The following is a 19,199-nucleotide window of genomic DNA, read 5'->3' as shown; positions in this document are numbered from 1 at the left end:
ACACAGCCCTATGAATCTCTCACTTGAACAGAATGTAGTCCTGCTGTTAATTCTTGGATGGGATTTCATGCAGGTATCAAACAATTATAGAGTGTGGAAGATCAGCACTCCTGATTGATGAATCTATTCAAACATGCAAACACAACAAAGATTGTTCGGGGTGGCTATCTGCCATTTAAGTTATTTTATCCTGCCACCACCAACAATATGAGTTCCAGTTGTCAGTGACGTTATTCAATTAAACTGCAAAACTTTTTGCGACTGCAAAAAGCTACTCTGGCCCACAAAATATATTTACATACCAGCAGTGATCATAAGCATTGCATGTGGTCAAGGAGAATTTCGGATCACTAATTGTCATGAGCATCCACAATTCTTTCCAGATGGTATGTGTAAAGGCACAGTGAAACCAATCCAGACAGGCAGCTTAGTGCCACTGACAAAGATTCGTGCACCGGTACCAGTACAGACAATGTAGTGAAGGAAACTACTATTGGACAGCCAAAAGCATTCATCCTGACTGAGGGACAACATTGGCGAGTGTTAGCTGAGCTGCAGCAATTTTCAGATGCTTTCAAATCAGGAGTGGAGAAAAGACAGACCAAGTAGCGCATGGTACAACACTGTATCAATGCAAGTGGAGAAGATGTTGCAAGATGACACTATTGAACTGTCAGAGTGTCTTTGGTCCTCTCCTGTGAGCCTTGAGAAGAAGAAAGACAGCACAGGGCATAACGCATCACCCACCTTCAAGCGTATGATGGACTATCTGCTTTGGTATCTTAATTCGATGATGTATCTTTGCTATCTGGGTAACACTGTCGTTTTCTAAAAGACGTTTGAAGTACATCTGAGCTGCATGACAGCCATACTGAAGCGTGTTCAGACTGCAGGCCTGGATCTGAATCTGAAAAAAATGGCTCTTTGCCAACCAAAGGATATAAATAGTGGGGCTTCTAGTTAATGGCGATGGAATCATACCAATCTAGAGAAAATAAAAGCAGTCACAGATTTTTCGGTTCCTTGGCACATTGGTGATGTGAGGAATTTTGTCAGAAGGTGTTAGTACTACTGGCGATCCAAAAAGGACCTCTATACCAAAGCACACCCCTTGAAAAAACTACTCCAGGGAGACAACAAATTTTCCTGAAATGAAGTGCAAAGTCTACCTTTCCTTGTCCTAAAGGAGACACTAACATCTTCTGCAGTCCTGGCATTTTTTGACAAAAATAATGAGACACGACTTCACACCTATGCTAGTGGCTATGGGATAGGTGCAGTTCTAGTGCAAATTCGGGAAGGTTCTGAAAATGTGTTAGATCATACTGCCAGGGTACTACCTAAGTTCAAGAGGAACTGACAACTGACACGGGGGGACCACGACGTTGGGATCACTGTTTTTCTTCAAAGTTTGTATACTTTTAGTAGGACAGTAAAACAACGTAATATGCAAGTAGGAAGGTGTACCACTCTGGCAATTCCTAGAAAATCGCAAAAAAGCTTTATGCGTCTATTATGTAAGTCACGTATCTGAGGTGCTCCTCATAAAGAGTCAGTGTGGGCCAGCAGTTAGCGTTCGTGCTGTGCAAGAGTGTCGTGGATGAGGCAACGGTTTAGATCCAGTTTACTTTAGTTTTTAATCTACCTTTTTTAAGCGCTGTTCACTTTATTTAATTTATATGACGTTTGAGAGGGAATATAATGGAAAAAACCACGTGTATTTTCATGAAATTGTTGTGAATTTCATATGTTATTTGACCATTTACTACTTGCAATTAAATTTTCAAGATGCGAATGAAGTTATCCACAATCAGTAATATAGTATGTCACAGTGTGCCAGACCACAAGAGTAATATACAGTTACTCGTCGGATGTGCTCTCGACATCACACGTTGCAGGATGGTATTTGTCATACAGACATGGAAAACATAAATTGAAACACGTGTTTTTTTGCATTACATTGCGTCTTAAATGTCATATGAATGAAATAATATAAGCAACAATGAAAAAAAATAGATTCATTATTAAGTTGGAAACCGAGTCGGACCATCGCCTGATAGACCTCGTCTTCTGTAGCTCGAATGCTAATCACTTGATCACCATGTACTCAAACGTCCAGCACCTACGCACAGATACAGAAGAGACATAACAGATGCGTAAAACTTCTCCTGTGATTTTCTCGGAATTGCCAGAGTAGTGCCCCTTACTATTTGCATATTATGTTTTTTTGATGGCCTACTAAAGACGTACGAAGTTTGAAGTAAATCTGTGATCTCAACGTCGTGGCCTCCACTTGTCAGAAAGACTGCCTTGTTTGAACCATCAACAAGTTCCAGACGTATTTATTTGGCAAATCATTCAGTGTTCTGATGAATTACGAGTCTATATATCGGTTGACCAGCATGAAAAATCCATCCGGTTAACTGGCGAGATGGTTACTGAAGCTTAAGGGGGTGTGTCGTCACAGTGATATAAAAGCGGACGCAAACATAGGGCTGTCGACTGCATGTCAAGGAATCCTGTGGCCGAAACCAGCAGTGTGCATGAAGTCTCAGTCATCGCTGCAGTGAATAACTTGGCTGCTGAACAGAAGGAAGATCTAGTACTGCCGAAAACCAGAGAAACCTTGAAGAAAGAGGAACTGGTCAAAGGAGATTTCCAGTTTATGAAAGGAAATTGTCTAAGAGGAATTGTGGTCGAATAGGGTGTAAATGGTTGCTCATCATACCAACTTCTCTATGGCCAATTATCCTGATTTATTTCCGGAGTGCTCCAACATATGCTCACCTGGGATTCGTCAAGACTCCAGAGAGAACGGACGCAGGTATCACTGACAAGGTTTCCACAGATCCGTTAGACACTATGCGAGCTACTGCAACGAATGCAATTGAAGCATGTGCCACAGGTACTTCCGAGCCATCAGATACCAATTCTGCTTGCGTCGGCGCCATTCCATCAGGTTCGAATCGATATCATTGGGAGGTTTCCAAGGTTTACAAATGGGAATCGATGGATAATAGTCTGCACTGACTACTTGAGCCGCTATGTTATCACCAAAGCTGAACTGAATGCCAAATTTCTGGAAATTGCAAGGTTACTTGTAAAAAAAATAATTTGACACACAGAGCATCATGAGTGATGATTTTTAATTGTGGAAAGGTTTTCCAGTCTCGACTAGTAGGAGAGGTAAATTCGCACTGTGTTATCACCTACAGGATGAGAACTACAGACTACCCACGGACGAGTTATCTCAAAGAACGCTTTAATGAGACGTCTGCAGAAGAGGTAGACTGGGATACAAATCTGCCCATCATCACATTCGCATATAAGACAGCGAAACAAGAACCTACAGGCTTTATACTGCTCCCTCTGATCCACTGTCACGAGGCCCAAACAACAATGGATACTTGGCTCGTTTCAGCCGGATGATATTCAGAGTGGATACGTAAAACAGCTCATCAACAGGACCGGAGAAGCAGACAGTTAGCTCGCATATGGTCCCTGAACGCCCAGAAGGACTGAGAACGCGAAGGACCAGCCAGTGAGATACAGCCCGAAAGACTTGGTACTGTTTTTATACCTGTACAGAAAGTGGGACAGTCGGAGAAGTTAATAATAGGCTACTTTAGACCGTATAGTATCCTTTGACGTTTGTCGGATGTCGCATACAAAATCTAGGATTATGGCCCTTTAGCAAGAAGGCTAAACCACAGAGACGTCTTCCATGTCCTCCATGTGGAGCCGTGCTACAGCCCTGAAGCGCAGATTAACGATGGGGGTTTATTGTAAACTGAAAGCGAGCTCGATGATCGTGAAGCTTTGACAGAAAGGGCTACCTTTGATGCTCATCAGAGGGACGAAGATGTGACAACACGACCCAAACACGACGATTCTCTAGTGCTGCCTTATAGAGGGATAGAGGGCCACTGACGAGATCTATACCTAGGCCGCTGTAGTCGTTTCCAGTGAGAACTTCTAAAACAGAAGATCGCTGTTTCTCCAGAGGAGAGCAAGCTGTGAGTCCCCAGTTCAAATTCGATCACCAGTAGTATTTATTATTCACTATTTATCGTTTCTAGAAGGTTCTAGAAATGTATTATGTTTGTAATGTTTAGATATTCTGGGGTATTCAGTGTTTTTATAAATAGCAGTACTCTCAATCTGAGGGGGGGGGGGGGGGGGGGGGAGGTTCTGTTCTGTCTTTACGTTGCAGTAAAACTCCAGTGGCAGACGTTACAAGAGAGGCATTGTGCATCACGGAGAGGCTTACTATTGAAATTTGGAGAGAACACTTTTCAATAAGAGTCGGACAACATGTTACTTCCTCTAGCTAATACAGAGGCTTACTGACAATCATTCTTCCCACGCGCCATTCGCGAGTGTAGCAGGGAAGGAGTTTCAGTTAGTGGTACCCTCCGCCACACACCATTTGGTGGCTTGAGAGCATGGTGTAACTGTAGAGAAACGTGCTTCCAGTGCTACGTGTGACAACCCTGCCTTTGGATTTGGACCTGATTGCGGTTACGACGTGACACCGTGAACAATGTAAAAAACCTTATGACAGTAATCCCTATAAGCACAAAGAATAGGAGTTGAAATGTTTGCAGTTAGTAAGCTAACGTACTTTGATGAACGACAGTGATACCAGAATGCTTGTCGTATTCTGCAGTGACGCATCTTAGATGTCAGTGCCAGGCATTACGAATTTGTGAGAAGCGAATCCTGAACTACATTCTGTTGTACTGTATTGGTACTCTTTCGTCATTTTTTGTACCAGGTTCAATAAAACATGGGGCAAGTCATTTGAGAAATTGTGTGTGGATTCTTATTTTTCAATGATATCAAATGGTTCAAATGGCTCTGACCACTATGGGACTCAACATCTATGGTCATAAGTCCCCTAGAACCTAGAACTACTTAAACCTAACTAACCTAAGGACATCACACAACACCCAGTCATCACGAGGCAGAGAAAATCCCTGTCCCCGCCGGGAATCGAACCCGGGAACTTCAATGATATCCATACATATTATAAAAATGGGATGTATGTGTATTTGTTCCATATCTCTTCCTAAGCCACGGTATCGATTTCAGTCAAACTTGTTATCACTTATCATTTGGAAAAAACCACTGTGAAGGTAAGAACCACCTACCTCTCAGACGAGTGGGGGAGAAGGTGACAAAGAAGTGTAGCTCACGATGCGCAGATCACCAGGCAATATTTACCCAGTATTTGAGAATGAGACCACTTGTAACAAATTTTATACGTAATTTCAAAGCTTTACGAGACTGTCTCTCTGACACCACCCACAAAATAATGAAAGGAAAAAAAAGTTTATCGCTTACTACATTTTCGTTGTTCGTGTAGTAAAATGGCCGTATCATGCATGATGTGGTAATTTATTACTTCTCTACTACTAACTCTACTCATATTCGCAATATTATTCGCAGACACTATGTACATATACCACTGAATGTACCAGCAAAATTATATCACTGTACGACACATAGTTCAGGAGATATGACATCATAAACATCGAGCAGTGTGAAAATGAAATTGCAGGGCTAAATTCGCTAGAGGTACGCACCGATGAAATACGTATACAAATATGTGTGAAATATGTTAAATATAAATGAATACATGCGACACGTTCGAACCTGAGCAAAGCCACAGGAAAAAATCTGCTAAACTTCTGGATCGATTTCATGCAAATTTAGTAAACGTTACTTACTATTTGGAAAGATTACTGTGGGGGTGAGAACCAATAACTTCCTATTTGGGGTGGGTATCAAAAAATGGTTCAAATGGCTCTGAGCACTATGGGACTCAACTGCTGAGGTCATTAGTCCCCTAGAACATAGAACTAGTTAAACCTAACTAACCTAAGGACATCACAAACATTCATGCCCGAGGCAGGATTCGAACCTGCGACCGTAGCGGTCTTGCGGTTCCAGACTGCAGCGCCTTTAACCGCACGGCCACTTCGGCCGGCCGGGGTGGGTATCGTAATACGGTGATGGAGAGAGAACATTTGAGGAATAGATGGACAGAGCGGGGGGGAAGGAGATGACGGACAGAGGGGAGGGAGGAGCAGATGGATAGAGAGAGGTGGGAGAACGAGATAACAGAGAGAGGGGGAGAATGAGATGAACAGAGAGAGGCGGGAGTAAGAGATTGGAGAGATGAAAGGAGGAGACAGACAGAGGGGGTGGAGTAGGTGTGCACAAAGAGAGGGGAAAGTGGAGATGGACAGATAGTGGAGGGGGGGGGGGAGGATTGGAGGAGGTGTACAGAGAGAAAGTGGAGAATGACTTGGACGCAGAAAAGGGGAAGAAGGAACTAGACTAATAGAGGACTGGGATAAATACATACCTGTGCAATCATAGGTATTCAGGTAGTTATAGATATATAAATTTTATAGTTAAATAAAATGAAACAGTTTAGAGTTATTTTGCACTACATAATAATAGTTTTTTAATTGTGTACACACATTCAGCAGAAAGAGTTGTGCTTTGACATGTCCTCCAGTATTCAGGTATATGATATCGTACAATAGCTGAACGATTTCTACAAGGTGATTTGTGGCATCTTCAGGTGGTCCTGATGCCAGCTTATCAAAATATCACACCATACGGACGACGCCACACAGCTGAACAGCCGGGAACAACTTAGAATCAGTATACACCTTGAAAGGCTAAACTGTTACATCAAATTGTGATTTTATTACACACAAAAACTTAATTTTACATAGTGTGTCTTTGTGATATTTACTGACTGAATAGCTTTTCTTTCCAATTCCTTGTATGTTTATGTTCTAGTTATTTTTATTTTTTAGACTGTGGTAATATGTTTTTGTTGAATGTGACCCTGACGCCTTCGCTGTTAAGTTTGCAAATTAGTGTTTTTCAGTCAGTGATGTCAAAAGCATCGGACAGTTCGAGGCATATACCTATGACATTCTCGCCATTTAACTTATGGAGCACTTTATTTTAAATACAAAAACGAATGTGTCAGAGTATTGGAGTCTCTAAAGCCATTTTTCATTTAAATACAATGTTATTAGTTTTATTCAAATTTATGATTCAAAACCTATACATTGTGACCCATGAGGAATGGTCAATATTCAGGGACGTGAAAGGAATGCTCAGTTGGAGGGAAAAAATTCATATGGTTATATGCCCAATTCCGAATGGTTTCTGAGACAGAACACATTTAACGTACATTTGTTTTTAGACCAGTGGTGCACGCCTATGTGTCCCACCCAGTTGAACCTCGTCGGCGATTCATTTTAACCTCGCTGCTTTCAACCTCCTTGCTCGGGATGTCTTTCTGCCATCAAACTAGCCAGTTGAACTGCAACTGTCCGCGATGTGTTGAGAGTGGAGTAGTGCGAAGGACTGAGAGTGTATCAGAGATAAGCATCTGTTAACTGTGTTTATATACGTACGCGCTTGCTTAAATTTCGCATCTACACTAAGGACAAATATGCAGATATTGTGTACGTTTACAGCTTCTACGATGGTAGTACTCCTACTACTGTCGAATAATTCTGTTGACGCTTTCCAATATGTTGAATTTTGATTGTAGAGTGTTTACCAGAGTTTTCAGGGCGTTGCGTGAGACAGTTGTTCTTCCTAGTTCCCATTTTTCCTGAACGTTTAGTTCAACAACCTGTTCAAGAACAGCAACACATTGCCTACTACCAGCACACAGCGACTTTCTTGCATGTGAATGTGTTAAAAATAATTTTTTTTAAAATTAATACTTTGTGAACTGATGTTTGCTAAATGTTGTACACGTGTAAACCTGACAATGTATTGAATAATACAGAAAATAAATAAAAATGTGCAAATTTTGGAAATTTGTGGTAAGGTCTTATGGAACCAAACTGCTGAGGTCATCGGTCCCTAAGCCTACACACTACTTAATCTAACTTAAACTAACTTACGCTATGGACAACACACACACCCATGCACGAGGGGGGACTAGAAACTCCGACGGGGGAAGCCGCAATAACAATGTGCATTAAATGTGTTCAGCATGGAAATCCATTCGGAATAGTGCAGGTGTCCATCTGCAGTTTTTTGCTTCAAGTGATCGTTCCTGTTACATCCCTGAATATTCACCATTCCTCCTGGGAAACCCTGTATATCGAGCCAATTCTGTAACAGTAAAGACAAAGGAATGAGGCACTATGACACAAAGATGTTGATCGAGACCGTAAAACTTTCGGTAGTACGATATTCTTTGTTACTTCAGTAAGTAGAATATGTGTTCTGAGGACATTTGAGAAAGTGACGAGACATTCTTTATCATTAAAATGCCCGTATTTTTAGGAAAACAAACCTGGTGGGCACCTTGAACGAAAGAATTCATTATAAAAATTATAAAAAACCTAAACCTGTATATGATTCACATATCATAAAGCAGGAGACCTACTACTGGTAGAAGAATAATTATTACACAGTCTAAAAACATAGGTAATGGAAATTTTACATCTTGCTTTGGACATACTTTCCTTCAAAGTCCAGAATGTTAAATACATCTTGGAGAAGGTCATGCTTGAGTCGCTGGTCATCAGCATCACTTGGAGCAAGCGACGGAGAAGCATTCACCTCCAGCAGCCACCTAAAAAAGTGGAGCACACACTTCATTTACAAACATACGTCTAATACAGCACATCCCAGCTAATATTCCCTTATCTCAAGGTTTAGGGAAGTAACCGATGAGAGGAGAGTCCTTGAAAAAGAGGACCAACTACCGTTCCCCGATGTGCGAATTAAGAGAAGAATGGACGGATCCTTGAGTCTCCGTCTATGGAGAAAACCTGTGCGCACCGAAGACTCTCTCTGTAACTCCAGCCATCATCATACATCACAAAAAAATTCGCTGCTAAAGACCCTGGTCCATATAGCTCGAAAACTTTCAAACAAAGAGAGTGGAAGAATTACAACGCCTTCGAATAGCAATCCAAAGAAATGGGTACTCAGATAATCAAACTGAACAGTCGCTGCAATCAAAAATAAGATTGCCTGTGAAAAAGGAGACTAAGACAAAGGAAGAGAAGCCAAAATCGCTTACATATCTAATGCTCTCCCACTATCCGGAAAAAAAATCGGTGTACTCCTAACGAAACATGGCATCCAGTATCTTAACTTCCTTCAGTTAAGATAAAAAAGTATTGTTTGTAACGTTAAAGGCGATCTAAGTCTCCGAAAGCTGTGTGTGTATCGCATACCATGCGAATGTGGCATGTCTCACGTTAGTTAGGGAGACTATCAGAACAGACGAGCAGAGATGCAAGGAACATCAATGACACAGCGGACTAAAACAACCATGCAAACCAGCTGTCGCCGATCACTGCCTCGAATCTAATCGGGAAATGCATACGATCAGATCAGTATCATGGTATAAACGCCAAGTTTGTGGAACACCATAATTATAGAGTCTATCGAAATATAGAAATCAGGAAACCTAGTAAATAAGGACAGCAGTTTCATTTTAAATAAAGCTGGCGTCTGGCACTCAATTTATTAAATACTCGCCGCTCCTCACATCCACCAGAGTGTAAGAAGCTGAAAGAATTTGCTTTTCATGTACACTACTGGTCATTAAAATTGCTACACAAAGAAGACATGCAGATGATAAACGGGTATTCATTGGACAAATATATTATACTAGAACTGACATGTGATTACATTTTCACGCATTTTGGGTACATAGATCCTGAGAAATCAGTACCCAGAACAACCACCTCTGGCCGTAATAACGGCCTTGATACGCCTGGGCATTGAGTCCTTCAGAGCTTGGATGGCGTGTACGGGTACAGCTACAGATGCCCATGCAGCTTCAACACGATACCACAGTTCATCAAGAGTAGTGACTGGCGTATTGCGACGAGCCAATTGCTCGGCCACCATTGACCAGATGTTTTCAATTGATGAGAGAGCTGGAGAATGTGCTGGCTAGGGCACTAGTCGAACATTTTCTGTATCCAGAAAGGCCCGTACAGGACCTGAAACATGCGGTCATGCTGAAATGTAGGGTTTCGCAGGGATCGAATGAAGGGTAGAGCCATGGGTCGTAACACATCTGAAATGTAACGTCCACTGTTCAAAGTGCCGTCAATGCGAACAGGAGGTGACCGAGACGTGTAACCAATGGCACCCCATACCATCACGCTGGATGATACGCCAGTATGGTGATGACGAATACACGCTTCAAATGTGCGTTCACCGCGATGTCGCCAAACACGGATGCGACCATCATGATGCTGTAAACAGAACTTGGATTCATCCGAAAAATTACGTTTTGCCATTCGTGCACCCAGGTTCATCGTTGAATACACCATCGCAGGCGCTCCTGTCTGTGATGCAGCGTCAAGGGTAACCGCAGCCATGGTCTCCGAGGTGATAGTCCATGCTGCTGCAAACGTTGCCGAACTGTTCGTGCAGATGGTTGTTGTCTTGCAAACGTCCCCATATGTTGACTCAGGGATCGAGACGTGACTGCACGATCCGTTGATACAATGCTGTTGGGATCCAGCGCGGCGTTCCGTATTACCCTCCTGAACGCACCGATTCCATATTCTGCTAACAGTCATTGGATCTCGACCAACGCGAGCAGCAATGCCGCGGTACGATAAACCGCAATCGCGATAGGCTACAATCCGACTTTTATTAAAGTCGGAAACGTGATGTTACGCATTTCTCCTCCTTACACGAGGCATCACAACAACGTTTCACCAGGCAACGCCGGTCAACTGGTGTTTGTGTATGAGAAATCGGTTGGAAACTTTCCTCACGTCAGCACGTTGTAGGTGTCACCACCGGCACCAACCCTGTGTGAATTCTCTGAAAAGTTAATCACTTGCATATCGCAGCATCTTCTTCCTGTCGGTTAAATTTCACGTCTGTAGCACGCCATCTTCGTAGTGTAGCAATTTTAATGACCAGTAGTGTAGTATCAGTACCGGCTCTCAGAAACAAAGGGCATAGTGGGTTTCGGTAATCGAACTCAGTTTTAAATAGCAGCGTGAGACCAACAATATGCCCCAGTCTGTTTGGAGTCCAGGCAGCGAGTACACGTAACGCACCTGAAGAAGACGCCTGGTACAGTCGTCGAATTATTGAGCATAAAATGAAAACAATGACTTGTCAGAATACCCAGGAGCACCACATTACAGAGTATACACAGTTTTTCCGTCGCAAAACATTTACGCATATTTTATGATTACATTGTTTATGCATCCGATATACGTCACTCGGATATATAAAACACATATAGCACGTAGAACAAAATTTCGTCTTTTACTGGTTGATGGCAAAATTGTTTATGTTACCAATGTGTCTTAAATTAGTATAGTTAACCAGATGCTATGCTATTAATTCTAAATATCAAAAAGGAGAGCAAAATGATAGTCGTGCAATAAGAGTATGCATTGTGAAATGTCATACATCTTACAAGAAAGAACTAAGCCAGACCAAAAAAGAAAGAAAGCAAATTAGTTATTAATATGAAATCTACAAATTTCATTTTATGTTCTTTCCAGCATTTCTACTAGTTATTCTGCTTAACTTTCACTTAAGAAAAAAGTTCCTCGGGGAGATTGACAGATAATCAAGAACCAAGATTTTTCAACAACGACGTTATATTTTAAAGGACTCAAAAGGATTGAAGGAGTTAGGATTCACAAGAGTATTAGCTAGAGCTATGAGCCAACGTAGAAACATGTTACTCAGGACATTGTAAAGTAAGCACGGACAGCAGAAGACAAACAGGAAATGTTCTGGGAAATAGCGTGCGACTGTGAGCCATTACAATAACATAAAGTTAACGCTCCAACTTTAAAGCCGGTGCAGAGGGCTAAGATTAGGGATTGTTCATCTTATCTGACTGTAAGCTACGTTTTCCAGCCAACTTCAGGTCTCTGTTTTCCCTCCAAGTCCTCACTGTAGAGACTATAGGTTTTCGTCGGATGCCTGCTTACTCATTTCATTTCCTTAAAATATACTGGTCATATAAGAAAGAAATATATAACATTGCGTATCTCTCTTTAAAATGTCAAGCAAACTAAATCTTCCTGATATCTTCTGGGGATTTGTGAACAAAGTGATATAATGATAAAGAACGACTACATAGGCCAACGTAATATTTTTTATTATTTTTTTTATTACGTACGGGTAGGAAATTAATCTCATTTTCTTTGGGGAGGGAGGGGGCTGTGCACTGCATTTGTGACCTCGAATTTTTCTATAATATAAGTTTTATGACACTGCGCTTTCATTAGAAACTAAAAAATTAGTGAAACACGTGTAACCGGATAAATATTAATTTTATTCCTCACAGTGCACTAGGTTGTACTGACGTATAAACACGAAAAACCATATTTCTTACACAGTAATTACTAGTCCACTGGCTTACATTTCCTTTCTCACGTCTCCATAAAGCATCTAGCATAGTTTCTTCCTCTGCTGCACGTATTAATGAAGTGACCAGTAGCAGTCTCCCACCATCATTCCAGCGGCTTTGATGCCGTATTTCCATCACTTTGTTATCTTGTTCCTCACTAGTATCCTACAAATTTTCAGAGAAAGAATTAAGGTGATTGTTCAAAAAGTAACTCCTGACTCTCATATACTATCGTAGTGTCTAATTCCCTCGGTTTTTTAGCATGTACGCAACAACAGAAATAATCCCCTCCGTAATTTTTTATTCAAGGGTGGAACTGAATATGAACATAATTTTTTGAGTGTCAAAGTAACAAACACGCCTGCTTTCATTTTTGCTTCTGATAGCTGAAGAAACGTATTGCAGAAATACTTGATATATTCACCACGTTTCGTTAAGGCTTTCACAAACTGTTTCATTAGGCTCGACTTGTGTAAAGGTAGTAGAGGGGTTGGGAAAGAATATGGACACACCGAAAAACACTACACACTACCATGAGTAACAGGATATAGGAAACTAATTGGCATTCAAACAGCTTCCAGTCCTCTCAGAATGGATAAATACATGTTCCGTACGGTTTTCAAGGGAATCTTATACCATTCTCCCTGCAAAATACTGGCAAGTTGTGGTCACAATGATGGTAGTGGAAAGCGATCATGCACATTTTTCCTTGAAGTAGATCACAAAGGCTCAATAATAATGAGATCTGGTGACTGTGATGGTCAAGGGAGATATGGCAATTCATCCTTGTACCCACAAAACCAATCTTGGACGATGCGATCTGTGTGAACTACGGCTCTGTCGTTTTTGAACACAGTATCAGTGTTGGGAGACGAACATTGTACCATGATCGAATAATTCTTGGCAGCAACTTTAATTATATTCAGAAAAACGAAAAGCGCAAGTTAGTGTACAAAAATTGAGAACCCACCCGGATTCCAAAGAGGGACAGACTGCCACAGATGAATAGAAGAACAGAAAACATAAAGGAAGACAGAGACAAATTAAGACACAATCGATCCAGATATGAGGAAGGAATTGAATCATTCAATGAATGGGACGACATGAAGCGAAATATGGCGAAACAGGATGAACTATGGGGAAAGGAAGAAAAGAAACGGAAGCACTGGTGGTGGAACAAGGAATATGAGGAAGCGGTAGAGACTCGCAGGAAAGCCTGGAGAGACTGGAGAGACTGGAGCAGCAAGAAGGACCCGGAAAAATGGTAAGTTTTCTTAGGAGCAAGGAAGGAAGCGACCCGAACAATAAGATGGACCAGAAGACAGAAGATGAAGCAGGAACTGGACGAGGTTGAAGACCAACTTCAGGAAAAACAACAGCAGACATTTTTTCGGGAAATTCAAAAAGAGTCTGATTGGACACAAGGGTAGAGAACTGTTTATAAGAGATAAGAAAAGGGAGCTGACTGTTAGTGCGAAGGAGAACTGTCGGATTTTTGCAGAGCACTTTCACGACCTGTTGAACTGTGAACCACCTGAAGACGAGCTGGAAATGGGGACTGACACAGAAGAGAGAGAGCCACGCCTTCCAAAAAGGTATGAAGTCGCACATGCCATAAGCGATCTAAAGAATAATAAGGCAACTGGAGAAGATGGAATAGCAGCCGAGATGATAACGTAGGGAGGCAACAAAGCAATAGACAACATGACCAACATAATCCACCAGATCTGGAGAACAAAAACGTTGCCAGAAGGATGAAAGAATGCAATTGTAGTACCAATACATAAGAAGGGGGACAAGAGAGATGCAAGTAACTACAGAGGAATATCGCTACTAGAGGTCGGATACAAGGTGCTGTCAAAACTATTGCTCAGGAGAGTAGAAGAACAGGTAGAAAGTAGAGATGTCGACTACCAAGCGGGATTCAGGAAGGGAAGAGGTTGTATAGAACAGATATTTGTCCTGAAGCAACTGACAGAACATAGGGTCTTAAAAAACAAAAAAGACAGTAATAACCTTCGTGGACTTCACAAAGGCATATGACTCCATCGACAGGCAGATTCTTGTTAGGATCCAGAAGAACAGAGGACTTGATGAAACTACACAAGAAAAGAAATTCTGACAGACACAAAAGCAGGCGTGAAATTCAGAGGAACACTGTCAGAAGAATTTGAGATTAAGACTGGTGTTAAACAGGGAGATTGATTGTCACCATTGTTGTTCAATATAGCACTGGACGAAGTGATCACACAGTGGAGAGCAATAAACGAGGAAATGGGAATACCAAAGACCCATGTTGGGGACAAAAAGGACAACAGGGCTCAAGTAGACTGCCTAGCCTTTGCAGACGACATAGCAATGGTAAGTGAGACGGAAGAAGACGCAAAGACACAACTCGACAACTTAAGTAAAGTAGCCAGAAGGGTGGGACTTAGGATCGCCTGTAACAATAAAAAAATGGTTCAAATGGCACTGAGCACTATGGGACTTAACATCTGAGGTCATCAGTCCCCTAGAACTTAGAACTAATTAAACCTAACTAACCTAAGGACATCACACACATCCATGCCTGAGGCAGGATTCGAACCTGCGACCGTAGCGCTATAACAATACAAAGGCATTAAATACCAGTGCAGACTAGGAAACACCGGAAGGCACTGTGCAAATGGTGGACAAATTTAAATACCTGGGAGAATTTATAACAGGAAGGAAGAGGAGCAAGGATGGAATAACAGAGAGGATAAAGAAAATGAGGTCAGCCTTCTGTATGACGAGAGACATATACAATAAAAAGAATATATCCACAGAGGCAAAGATAAGCCACTACAAGACAGCGGTGAGGAATGCAGTATTATATGCTGCTGAGACGATGCTACTAGAAAGAAATGGGGCAGAACAACTAGAGAAAGAAGAGAGAAAAATACCGTACTGAGAAAAATACTAGGTCCCAAAACAGGTGGAGAGAGGTGGATGCGAAGACCTAGGGAAGAATTGTACCGGAACATGAGAACAATATGCGGGGAAATCAGACTCAAAAGGGCAAGGTTTGCTGAACATGTAGTTAGGATGAGTATGGACAGAATGACGAAGAGAGTGTGGGAAACTACAGGAAGGACAAGGGGAAAGACAGGAACCAAGTGAGTCGTTGAACTTCGGAAGCACTGGTTGGAATTGGGAATCAAGGTCGAGGGAAAGGAAAATTTGAGGAACAAATATACACCGACCGACATGCCGGAGATCAACGACAGAGAAGAATACAGGAAAAGATTAGAGTGCACCACTGGAGCCGACAGGAGAAAAGGATACTGAAGATCTCGGAAGAAGAGCAGGAGAGAAGAAGAGAAAGAATGAAGAGGTTCTGGGAGAAGAAGAGGAAAATGCAGTACACGAAGGGGCTACCTGTGGTCCTACAGAGGCCGTAACGAGAGAAGAAGAAGAAGATAGCCACGTGTGTTAAAGCACCGCTTCTTGGATGGGGAATTGCACAGGTAGATCGAATGCGCCCGGTCTATTACCGACGAGGATCGGTGTGCCGGCCGATGTGGCTTTTAGGCGGTTTTCCATATCCCACCCGGTGAATGCTGGGCTGGTACCCCACTCCCGCCTCAGTTCCACGATTCGCAGATATTTTGGAAACTTCCGTTCATTTTCGCACGAATAACGCTATTCGCAGACGGTTGGAGTCCGCATATTTCGTCCTGGGGGTAACAGAATGGGGACAGGAAGGGCACCTCGACACCTCTGAAAGTCTACGTCTACATGAGTACACTGTAAATCAAATTTAAGTGCCTCGCAGAGGGTTCATCGAACCACCTTCACAATTAATTTCTATTCCAATCTCGTATAGCGCGCGGAAAAAACGAACACCTATATCTTCCCGCGCGAGCTCTGCTTTCCCTTATTTTATTATGATAATCGTTTCTCCCTATGTAGGTCGGCGTCAAAAAAATATTTTCGCTTTCGGAAGAGGAAATTAATGAATGAAATTTCGTGAGAACGTTTTGCCGCAACGAAAAAAGCCTTTGTTTCAATGATGTCCATCCCAAAGCCTGTATCATTTCAATAACACTCTCATCCCTATTTTGCGATGATACAAAACGTGCTGCCCTTCTTTGAACTTTCTCGATGTACTCCGTCAATTCTACCTGGTAAGGATCCCACTCCGCGCACCAGTATTCTAAAAAAGAACGGACAAGCGTAGTTTAGGCAGTCTCTTTAGTAGATCTGTTACCTTTTCTAAGTGTCCTGCCAATAAAACGCAGTCTTTAGTTAGCCTTAAACACAACATTTCTTGTGTGTCCCTTCCAATTTAAGTTGTTCGTAATTGTAGTTCCTAGGTATTTAGTTGAAATTACGGCATTTAGATTTGACTGATTTATCGTACAAACCGAAGTTTAACGGTTTCCTTTTAGCACCATGTGGATGACCTTACAAATTGCGAATTTTTGCACCATAAAGATATCTTTTCTAAATCGTTTTGCAATTGGTTTTGGATCTGAAGACTTTACTGGTCGATAAGCGACAGCATCATCTGCAAGCAACGTAAGACGGCTGCTCAGATTGTCTTCTAAATCGTTTATATGTACAGATGAGAATAGCAAAGGGCCTATAACACTACCTTGGGGAACGCCAGAAATAACATCCGTTTTACTCGAAGACTTTCCTTCAATTACTAGGAACTGTGACCTCTCTGACAGGAAATCAAGAATCCAGTCATATAACTGAGCCGATATTCAATACGCAAGCAATTTTACTACAAGTGGCTTGTGTGGTACAGTGTCAAAAGCCGTTTGGAAATCTAGAAATACGGAATCTACCTGAAATTCCTTGTTAATAGCACTCAACACTTCATGTGAGTAAAGAGCTAGTTGTATTTCGCAAGAACGATGTTTTTTAAATCCGTGTTGACTGTGAGACAACAGACCGTTCTCTTCGAGGTAATTCATAATGTTCGAACACAATATATGTTCCAAAATCCTGCTACACATCGATGTTAATGATATGGGCCTGTAATTAAGTGGATTACTCCTACTACCTTTCTTGAATGTTGGTGTGACTTGTGCAACTTTCCAGTCTTTGGGTACGGATCTTTCATGGAGCGAACGGTTGTACATAATTGTTAAGTAAGGAGCTATTGCATCAGCGTAATCTGAACGAAATGTGATGGGCATACAGTCTGGACCAGAAGACTTGGTTATGTTAAGTGATTTAAGTTGCTTCACTACTCCGAGGATATCTATTTCTGCGTTATCATGTTGGCAGCTGTTCTTGATTCGAATTCTGGAATATTTACTTCGTCTTCTTCGTGAAGGAATTTCGGAAGGCTGTGTTTTGCAACTCTGCTTTGGCAGCACTGTCGTCTATAGTACTTGCATTGCTATCGCGCAGAGAAGGCATTGATTGTGTCTTGCTGCTAGCATACTTCATATAAGCCGAGAATCTCTTTGGATTTTCTGCCAGGTTTCGAGATAAAGTTTGATTGTGGAAACTATTGTAAGCATCTCGCTAAATTTCGACCTTCTGCAAAAGATCGCCAATCTCGAATATTTTGCGTCCCTCTAAATTTGGCATGTTTTTTCGTTGTTTCTGCAACAGTGTTCTGACCCATTTTGTGTGCCAATGAGGATCAACTCCGTCATTTGTTAATTTATTTGGTATAAAACTCTCAACTGCTGCTGATACTATTTCACTGAATTTAAGCCACAATTGGTCTACACTTACGTTGTTAATTTAGAAGGAGTGGACATTGTCTCTCAGGGAGGCGTCAAGTGAATTTTTATCTGTTGTTTTGAATAGGTATACTTTCTGTTTAGTTTTGGACGATTTGGGGATTACAATATTCAGTCTTGTTACGACAACCCTGTGTTCACTTATCCCTGTATCTGTTTTGATTCTTGTTATTAGCTCTGGGTTATTTGTTGCTAAGAGGTCAAGTGTGTTTTCAGAACAGTTTACTAACCGCGTGGTGTAATGGTTCTTTATTTACGTGACTTTTACGGCACTCCAGCCTCAGTTCTCGATAACAGTAATATCGTACTACTTTTCTGCGAAGTGACAGACATATTTTTGTGACAATATTCACATTTGGTTTTATTAATGTATAGGTACTACGATGTATCGATATATTACAGTGATATGGTTCTTGTGTGTATTCATTTCTGTCAGACTGTCATAATCTTTGACTTACATGTAACCGTTTTGGGGCGAATGCGCGCAGAGCAGTCTTTGTTTCACTTTGCAGAAGTTGTTATTTCGCTTTGTAAAAGAACAGTCAAGTCTTGTGTTTGGTTAAAATGGAAATTAAATATGTGAAGATTGATACAAAACTGTTTTCTTGAAGATGTGACAGTTAAGAAGAAGTATATGTGAATTTACAAGAAGTTTAATAAAAATGTGGATCGTGAACACCAAGTCAAAAATTATTTTGACCATACCATTGTTCTGATCTGGGATTGTTTGATCATTAAGAATTTCCTGAAAAACGCATTTGTTAGGTCTTCAAATATTGCTAAAATACAGATCTGGACCTTCTAGCAGTCAAAGTGGAATCACCCTAGAATCAACAAGATGAGCCATAACAACTTCGACAAAATCTACGTGGGAATCCATTCAAGATAAGTGCCAAAATTAATGACTATTTTTACAGTGACTTCATTATTTTCATTCTGACGATACCATCCACAGTCAATAGTTTTGTTGTTGCCCGATAAAGCGAACATATGCTGCGTGAGCAACATTATTAATCTGATTTCTAACTTACTTTGCACGTGGTGGTATTGTTAGAGTG

General features: G+C 41.4%; 1 protein-coding gene across 1 annotated transcript in view; it reads right to left on the bottom strand.

The window, feature by feature from the left end:
• Positions 1 to 19,199, bottom strand: part of LOC124606100 (probable tubulin polyglutamylase TTLL9) — a 116,445-nt gene that overhangs the window by 30,246 nt on the left and 67,000 nt on the right. The window contains exon 7 of the mRNA XM_047138066.1: positions 8,516 to 8,629. Within this exon, the coding sequence (XP_046994022.1) occupies positions 8,516 to 8,629 (114 nt within the window). The remainder of the gene's footprint in view (positions 1 to 8,515; positions 8,630 to 19,199) is intronic.

The sequence above is a fragment of the Schistocerca americana genome, chromosome 3, assembly GCF_021461395.2.
Source record: "Schistocerca americana isolate TAMUIC-IGC-003095 chromosome 3, iqSchAmer2.1, whole genome shotgun sequence".
NCBI classification, from domain to species: Eukaryota; Metazoa; Arthropoda; class Insecta; order Orthoptera; family Acrididae; genus Schistocerca; species Schistocerca americana.
Note: the sequence above shows the minus strand (reverse complement) of the source record. Positions and strands in the feature narration are given on the sequence as shown.